This window comes from Otolemur garnettii, unplaced genomic scaffold (genome assembly GCF_000181295.1).
Source record: "Otolemur garnettii isolate 467f Iridium unplaced genomic scaffold, OtoGar3 scaffold00089, whole genome shotgun sequence".
Lineage (NCBI taxonomy): Eukaryota > Metazoa > Chordata > Mammalia > Primates > Galagidae > Otolemur > Otolemur garnettii.
In genome coordinates, this window is record NW_003852484.1 from 3,038,208 (window position 1) to 3,047,672 (window position 9,465).

The window sequence follows — 9,465 nt, forward strand, 5'->3', positions numbered from 1 at the left end:
CTTTCATATGAAGAATAGATCACAACTATGGCCCAAGATGAAGGAGGGAGGAGAGGGGGAAGGTCAGATCAAGGGAGGGTGAATGGTGTGATCACACAACTATGGTGCCAAATGCAAGGGCACATGTCGGATCTATTAGAATAGGGTATAAATGTCTTAACACAATAATTAAGTAAACGAGATGAGGTATATATTAACCAGTATGATATAAGTGTTCCTAATTCTGTATTAAATTAGCACATTGTACCCCATAAATGCATTAATGTATACATAATCTATGTGTTTATGATTTAATAAAAAATATCCTGATTTAAAACAATATGTAAATGCTGTTTTGATCACTATAACCTTGTAGTATAACCTGATGCCTGGTAATGTGATGCCTCCAGATTTATTTTTACTTCCTAGAATTGCATTGGCTGTTCAGGGTTTTTTCTGATTCCATATGGAATGAAGAGCTATTTTATCAGGTTCTTCAAAGTATGACATTAGTACTTTAATGGGGATGGCATTAAATCAGTAGATTGGTTTGGGTAGTATAGACATTTGAACAACATTATTTCTTCTCAGCCATGAGCCTGTTAACATTCTTCCATTTGTTAATGTCTTCTTGCATTTTTAAGTGGAAATACTTTCAGTTTTACTTGATTCAGTATAGTATTGGCTGTGAGTTTGTCATAGATAGCTCTTCACAGCTTAAGAAATGTCCCATCTATGCCTGTTTTCTTAAGTGTTCTTGTCAGAAAAGGATGTTGAATTTTGTTGAATGCTTTTTCTGCGTCTATTGAGAGGATCAAAACATCTTTGTTTTGTTTCTGCTTATGTGGTAAATTACATTTATGAACTTGCATATGTTGAACCAACTTTGCATCCCTAAGGTAAAGCCTTCTTCATCATGACATATAATTTTTTTAATGTGTTGCTGTATTCTGTTTGCTAGGATTTTATTGAGTATTTTTGCATTGATACTCATTAGTGAAATTTGTCTGTAGTTTTCCTTTTTCGTTGGGTCTTTCCCTGGTTTTGATATCAGGGTGATATTTGCTTCATAGAACATGCTGGGGAGAGTTCCTTTCTTCTCATTTTTGAATAGGTTCTACAGTATAAATACACATTCTTGTTTGAAGGTATTGTAGAATTGTGGTGTAAAACTGTCTGGTCCAGGATGTTTTTTTTTTTTTGTTGGAAGCTTTTTTATTGTTGCAATTCCAGTGCTTGATATTGGTCTGTTCAAGATTTCTATTTCTTCCTGGTTGAGTCTAGGGAGGTAGTGTGATTCCACGTATTGGTCCATTTCCTCCACATTTTCAAATTCTGGGCATGGAGTTTTTGTAGTAATCAGAGAAGTTTTTTTTAATCTCTGTGGTATCTGTTGTTATTTCCCCTTTTTTGTTTCTAATCAATCTAAAACGCTTCTGCACAGCTAAGGACACAACAATTAAAGCAAATAGATAGTCTTCGAAATGGCAAAAGATATTTTCATGTTCAGAATTTGACAAAGGGCTAATAACCAGAATCTACAGAAAACTTAAAACTGATTAGCAGGAAAAGAGTAAACAATCCCATTTCTTCATTGGGCAAGACACACGAACAAAACCTTCTCCCCAAAAGACAGATGAATGGCCAACAAACACATGAAAACTGCTCATTGTTCCTGAAGATCAGAGAAATGCAAATCTAAACCACCTTGAGCAATCTCCTAACCCCAGTGAGAACAGCCCACATCACAGAATCCCAAAGCTATAGATGCCAATCTGGGTATGAACACAAGGGAACAATTGTATACTGTTGGTGGGACTGGGATTGCAAACTAATATAGTCTTGTGGAAAGAAGTATGGAGAATCCTCAGAGAGCTAAAAGTAGACCTTCCATTTGATCCCTCAATCCCATTACTAGGTATTACCCAGAAGAAAAAAGTCATTTTACCATAAAGATATTTGCACTAGACTGTTTATCCCATCTCAATTCATAATCACCAAGATGTGGAATCAACCCAAGTGCCCCCCTAAATGGATAAGTAAACTATGGTATCTGTATACAATGGAATACTATTCAGCCATAAAAAGAGAGACTTTATCTTTTGTATTTACCTGGATGGATTTGGAGAATATCCTACCAAGTGAAGTATCACAAGAATGGAAAAGCAAGTATCCAGTGTACTTTAATACTAATATGAAACCAGTAGTCGAGTAACTACATGCCCACCTGAGAGAAAAACACAACTGCATTCAAGTGGGGAGGGGAGAGGAGGGAGGAGATTTGATGTGCTCTCACCTAATGGGCACAATGTAAAGGTATATGGTACACTTCCTAGGTGAAGGGCTCAACTATAACTTGGACTTTACCTAACAAACACAAACAATATAACCTAATTATTTGTACCCTTATATCAATCTGAAATTTTTAAAAAAGAATCATTTTAACTTGTTTCTTTTTAACTAAGAAAAATCTCCTTTTTTTTTTGCAGTTTTTGGCTGGGGCTGGGTTTGAACCCGCCGCCTCCGGCATATGCCTTTGAGCCACAGGTGCCACCCAGAAAAATCTCCTTTTTTATACTGAATGTTTTTCAGCTACCTTTAGTTGACTTCCTCAGACTGAGCTGTGCTAAATTGTTCAAGGACCATGTTAATTGGAAGACTCCCCTACATTTCTTGTTCCGTTGCAGGGCCCTTCTGCTTATTTCTGTCACAGCACTTGCCACAGTGTACAGATTGAAAGGCTTTGTTTATGGGACTGTCTCCCATTGTTAGATTTGAAGGGTAGGCCTTTTTGTATTGCAGGCACCCAGCATCGTATCAAGTAAATAACAGATGCTCAAAAATGTTGTTGGCTGAGACTGGGCACAGTGGCTCACATATGTCATCCTAGCACTCTGGGAGGCCAAGGCGAGTGGATTGCTTGAGCTCAGGAGTTGGAGACTAGCCTGAGCAAGAACAAGACCCTGTCTCTAATAATAGCCAGGCGTTGTGGCAGGTGCCTATAGTCTAGCTACTTGGGAAGCTGAGGCAAGAGAATTGCTTGAACCCAAAAGTTTGATGTTGCTGTGCACTATACTGAGGGCAACAAAGTGAGACTCTGTCTCAAAAAAAAAAAAAAAAAAAAAAATGTTATTGGCCTGAACTGTTTACCTGTGGTGAGCAGATTCTTCTTTCTCTCCCAAGCAGCCAAAATATTTCAAGCATGGACCCTGAGCCAGGTACTCTGTTAGATATTGAGAATACAGAGCTAAGCTCCCTACATGGAGCTTATGGGCTATATACAGAAGAAACATGGTTTTCACACCCTTGGGAACTGTTGCGAGTGAGCTATATGTATTTATAGTGGTGCTGACCCTGCAAAAACTCCCTTTTCTATGATGGATATTAATTATGTGTACGTATTCAGCTATTTTCATTACTCAAAACAAAAATGAAAACACTTTCTAGTCTTCCTCAAAACTATTAAATTTTTTTTAAAGTCTTCTTTCTTTTTGAATACAGCTATTGATGGCTTGCCTCTAAAAATAGAAAATTTAGATCGCAGCTACTAAGAAAAGAAGCGTCAGCATTTAAGACCGTGATCTACACATAGTTTTCTGGTGTTGTTTTTTAAAACCCAAAAGAAAAATTTATGATTAAAATAATAAACCCTTCATGCCTGCTTCCTATGTTCTTTTTCTTTTCAGCTTATAAATACATTTAATCCCATGGATGTAGGTTTCTATGTGACCCTCCTTTTGTGTGTTGCAAGTGCACTCACTATTGCCGTATAAGCATAGGCTTTTCCTAGTAGGTAACTTGGGCAGGATCTGTCCCCAGAACCAGGCACAAAGAGAGTCCAAGTCCAGAGCACTGCACTGGCTCTGTTCCAAAATTCATTGCATTTAAAGAGTTTATGACTTTGGGGAGTAATACCAAAAGTCATCTATGGATATGTATTTCAAAGATACGTTGTAACACCCCCACCTGGAGACTCTGATACTAGGGATAAGCTAAGGCTCTAGTATTGATAATAGTTTAAGTAACTCCACTGACCTAGGAAAAAGCTGCTTCTACGTAGTCATTGAAGTATAAAAAGTTAGTAAGTTGCTTGTGCCCACAGTACTCACACTGCTTAAAGAGAATATGGCTTTCTGATTTCCTAAATTGAGTTTCAGAGTTACTTGAGATAATGCTGTTTCTATCATATTCACTGTTGTCACTGCCTAAAACATTCTTCCCCTAGATATTTCCATAGTTATATCTTTTGTTTATTGTCCTTATGCAGCCTCTGAAATATAAGCTTGATCTGGGTGGGCCTTTTTGACTGTTGTGTTTGACGATTCATCACAAGCTTCTGTAACAGTTCCTGAATGTTGATAGTCAGTAAATACTTACTAAATAACTATTAGTGCAGTTACTCAAGTACATTATTGGCTGAAAAGATTTCTTGAACTGCCCTGGAAACCTAACCTCTTTTCATCTGTAGCATTTTTTGATAAGAGAACATCACCAGTGCCAGGAAACATATGCAAGTGAAAATGTACAACACAACCACTCAGAGGAGTTGGTTGGTTCTTGATGGACTATACCTTTCTTTCCAACAGGATGTGAAATGGTCTGACTTTGGGTTTCCTGGAAGAAATGGACGGGAAAGTACCTTGTGGATTGGCTCCTTGGGGTCCCATACACCCTGCCATCTGGACTCCTATGGCTGCAACTTAGTGTTCCAGGTACAAGGAAGGTAATGTGAGCGGGAGTGGGGTGGAGAGGACAGGGAGAGGAGTGAGCACTGAGTGGGCAGCAAGACCCAAGACCTGGTCCCAGCCCCACCCTGTCAGCCTGCCTCATGACCAGAACACACTTCTTCACCTCTAGTTCTGGTTCCTCCTTTGTGAAGTGAGGAGAACAGCTGAAGTGGTGGTTTCCTTACGAGTCTGTCAGCCAGGATGAGAATTATCTTCAGAGAGCTGATCCTAGAACTCTGGGATTTCACCTTCATTTTAGCTTGCCAAGTTCTCTGCTTAGTTTTTTGTTTGTTTGTTTTACATTAGAGTACACATTCGTAAGTTTTTCAAACATTTCTTTAAAGCAGGAACAGGCTTTCTTCAAATCTAAATAGACACAGAGCAGTGTGTTGAAGGGAAGACGCTTTGCTATTATCCTTATGCCCCTGAGGGGATGGCGGGGAGCCAGGCTTGAAAAATACTGGATCCTTCAACTCTAAATTTTACTTGGTGTCTACCTGTAGACACAATACAATATATTGTTACTGTAGGCCAGTTTTTAATCTCCATCTGTCTGTAGATGGTAGGAGATATAAGGGCTCAGTCAGGTAATGCTTTTGATATACCTGGTTTCTGAACTTCGTAAGAGAATCTTAAGGTTTTATGCCACTTGGAGGGTGTAGTCAGATGTGTGTGTAGTCTTATTATCCCCTAATTCATGATGCCCCAGTCTTCTCTGCTGGCAGTTTGAGCTATTTATAGGGCAGTACAGAGGGAAAAGCAGAAATGGCAAAGTGCAAGTTCTCAGATCAGTTAAACATGTACAAGGATTGTGAGTGGATTCGACAGAAACAATACGTCTGTGAATACATTTTGAATACATTCTTCACATCTGAAGAAAATTATAGAATAGTAAAAATATATTCATCTAGTCTTTATTAAAGGGCCTAGAATGTCTCAGGTACCTTGCTACATACTGTGAATGCAACAGTGAATCAAATGTACGTGGTCTCTGCCCTTGCAGAGTTGTTAGTGTGATAATAAGTTGTTGAGAGGGGCATCATTTTAAATAGCTGCTTTCTGTGGGTACTGAATTGGGAAACAAGCCAATGAAATTCAAGTTGGAAAAATATTTTTTAAAAAACACTTGAGTTTTGGCTTGGCACCCATAGCACACTGGTTACGGCACCAGCCACATATACTGAGGCTGGTGGGTTCGAATATGGGCCTGAGCCAGCTAAACAACAATGACAACTGCAACAAAAAATGGCCAGGCATTGCAGCAGGAGCCTGTAGTCCCAGCTACTTGGGAGGCTGAGGCAAGAGAATCACTTGAGCCTAGGAGTTGGAAGTTGCTGTGAGCTGTGACGCCATAGCACATTACTGAGGGTGACATAATGAGACTCTGTCTCAAAAAAACCCCAAACAAACAAACAAAAAAAAACTTGAGTTTTTTATGTGATATAAAAATTAAAATAGTTTTTGTTTTTAACTTTGTAATTGAACATAGCTTCTGTCCTCATTTAGCTCTGGAACAATAAAATAACTTCAGTAAATAATTATCCATTGAGTGTCCTTCCTTGTAGGTACCATAACATTATAGTAGGTACAGTGATGAGGGAGTAAGACACCTTGTCTAACCTGAAAGATCTTAAAGGTAGAGTGCAGGCAAGCCCACCAATAGCTGTGATATAAGGCAGAATGTACATGCCTTATATGTACAGGGGTGTCCAACCTGCAACCTACAGGCAATATGGACCTTTTTTTGGCTCATCAGCTTTCATTAGTGTTTGTGTATTTAACGTACGGCCCAAAACAACTTATCTTCTTCCAGTGTGCAGCAGAAAAGAAAAATAGTTGGACACTCCTGGAGGAATATTTCACAGAACTCTGAAACTGAAAAATACAAGAGATAGTATTATATGAAAACAGCACACTGTACCCCATGGTTGCATTAATGTACACAGTTATGCTATAAGAAATAAAAATAAATAAAAATTTAAAAAAAAGAAGAGATGGTATTCCTGCTGGGAAGATGAGAAAAGATTTCATAGAGAAGCTGCCATTTGTGATGGACTTTAAAGGATGGATACGTGTTCAAAGACACAGACAGATAGGAGGGACAGAGGGATCTGGGAGAGCGTGAGGTGTACACATATAGCACCCTGTGAGCTGTCCTACTAGTTTGCACTGGAGATGGGAATTGGACTAGAAAGGCAGGTTAGAGCCTGAAGGTGTTGACAATCAGACAGACACTGCTCAGTCTCTATTTTTTCAGCATGCAGAACCATGAAAGCTTTTATTAAGCAGGGGATGACATGGTAATTGAATGTCCTTTCTGAAAGAAGGATGTACATGTTATATTTTAAGCCAAGCAAAGCAGATTTGATGGATGGTTATCATTATGGCTGTTCCTTTGGGAAATACTGCTATGGTACACAGGAAACATTTGGGATCTGGAGAATTCGGAAGATCTGTGACCTACTTCTGGGTCTGCCAAGAACTACTAGCCTAGTGAGTGACACAGCATAATGGGTCTCTCTGCCACTATTTTGAAAGGGAAATTAGATGGACCATCACTTCAGAGTCCTTCCAGCTCTAACATTCCAAGTATACTCAATGCGGAAAACTGCTTCCACACTTGTCATAGGTACAATGGGATGGAACAGTTTTATCATTTCAGAGCTTTGAGATTGAGGCAAATAGGTTGTAAACTTAAGTGGTTTTTAAGCTGATAGCTATGAAAATTGATAGGCTGCCTCAGAGCTCCAAAATGACTTTCTGAAAAGTAAAGCATTTCATTGTATCTGTAAAACCTTCAAATTTCCAAAGTAAAATAAGACTATAGTATATACTTCTTAGTTTGAAAACCACAGCTACTGCTTCCCAATTATGCAAGGTCTCCATAGCCCCAAAGTAACAGTACCAAGGGGTGGAGGTCTTTAGAGGACTTGGAGTCACTACAGGACTTTAGGGCTTCTGTTTTTAGATCTAGATTTTCCCTTTTTCTCTCTGCTTCCCCATCTATGTATTTCTGTCTGTTTCTTCGTTTTTGTCTGTCTTTGTTTCCTCTTTCCTCATACTTCTCCCCTTTTTGCCTCTAGTGTCTTCCCTCTGTTGGCATAAAGTGTGGGTATGTCTAGTGTTTTGTGAGTTAAGTTTTATTGCCACCATTTTTCAAAAATGTTTTAAGTGAAACATTGTAGAATTTTCTGTTTTGAAAATTCCTGTGTTATACTACTACTTTTTAGTTATGTGACATTATTTGTGCATGTCTCTTCTATAAGGGGTTAACTTAACAAATGTTTAACATAAGGAATTTGTAGCCAAAACTAGAAGTCTGGAAACATTTGGTAGATGGAGCTTTGGGCATTTGCACTGGATAAAATAAGAAAACAGATATTTGGAAGTGGGGCTATTCTAGGTAGTTCTACAATTAGGGATAGAAATGATTTATGAAGAGGCAGATTTTGATTTGTAAGGAGAGGGATCTTACAAACTAGATCCTGTCCCATCAACACAAGGGGCTGCTGCAGAGGGTCATGAGATACCAGTTGCTATGCTACCTTCCACCCAGTGTCTGCAGAAGGGGTTCTAACCTTAAATTAAGGACAGGCCAGGTGACCTATATTCCTTTAGGATTGAATTTAGATTAGTAAAAATCAACTCTTAGCTAGTACATTCTTATGTGTATTGCCTCAAGTTCCGAGTACTAACTTAATCTTATTTTTTTAATTAGGAAAAGATGGCATCTCTTTCCTCCTGAAGATACTCCTTTGCTTTATCCAACTAGAATCCCTTATGAAGAATCTAGTGTGTTCAGTAAAATCAATGTTGTCAACCCTGATTTAAAGCGTTTTCCTGAGTTCCGGAAAGCTCAAAGACATACAGTTACACTGAGCCCAGGCCAGGTAATGGGGCTTTAAAACATTAATGAGCTGTCACTGGATGCCACAGTGAAACTCTCTCAAGTCTTTGTGTCTTTGTGCTGTGTGCTCCCTCTGCTCTGCTATTGGAAGGCAGCTTCATAAGCTACTAACTTGGAACATAGACATCTCTGCTTCACAGGTCCTGGAAGGAGGTGGGAGGAGGGAACACAGCTCCTCCTGTTGGTAAAAAGGAGAATGGACTTTGGAGGAAGACAGGTGCCTACAAAAGCATTTTCATTTAGGTTAAGAGAAAATGTTCAAGGCATGAGTATCTCTGGAATGTTTATTCATAGTTAATACCTGTTCAACTATGAAAGAACCAAACCCATACACATAAACGCAGGTCAGAGTGCATCCAGGTAATATGCCAACAGAGGAATAAGGAACCGAGAATTATTTACTTTTAAACAAAAATGGATTTTGCTTTCATAAATAACTCTGAAACATTCCCAAAGGTGTTATACTAAGTGGGGAAAATTCTTTTTGCAACATTGGCACTTGTCGGATATTTATTAATAATTTGAAAGATTTTCTTATGTCTTAAGTAGACTTTATTCTCTAGATTATCCTTCTCTGCCTGTCTTCCTTCTATTGTCCCTTTTCACTGGCTCTTTTCTTACTTTCTTCACACTCTTATACTTACAACTCAGTTTCACCTGAGCAAGTTACCTTAACCCATTAGTGGTCACCACACATTTACCTTGCTCCTCAACCCCTGACAACCACTAATCTATCTTCTATTTCTATAGATTTGCCTATTCTAGACATTTCCCATAAGTGCATCATTATAAAACATCACCTTTTATATTTGATTTCTTTCATATAGCATAATGTTTTCAAGGGTCATCCTT

The 9,465-nt window shown here is 38.6% G+C and overlaps 1 protein-coding gene across 1 annotated transcript in view; it reads left to right on the plus strand.

The window, feature by feature from the left end:
• Positions 1 to 9,465, plus strand: part of HSPBAP1 (HSPB1 associated protein 1) — a 69,081-nt gene that overhangs the window by 46,599 nt on the left and 13,017 nt on the right. The window contains exons 4-5 of the mRNA XM_012808425.2: positions 4,566 to 4,702; positions 8,425 to 8,596. Of these exons, the coding sequence (XP_012663879.2) occupies positions 4,566 to 4,702; positions 8,425 to 8,596 (309 nt within the window). The remainder of the gene's footprint in view (positions 1 to 4,565; positions 4,703 to 8,424; positions 8,597 to 9,465) is intronic.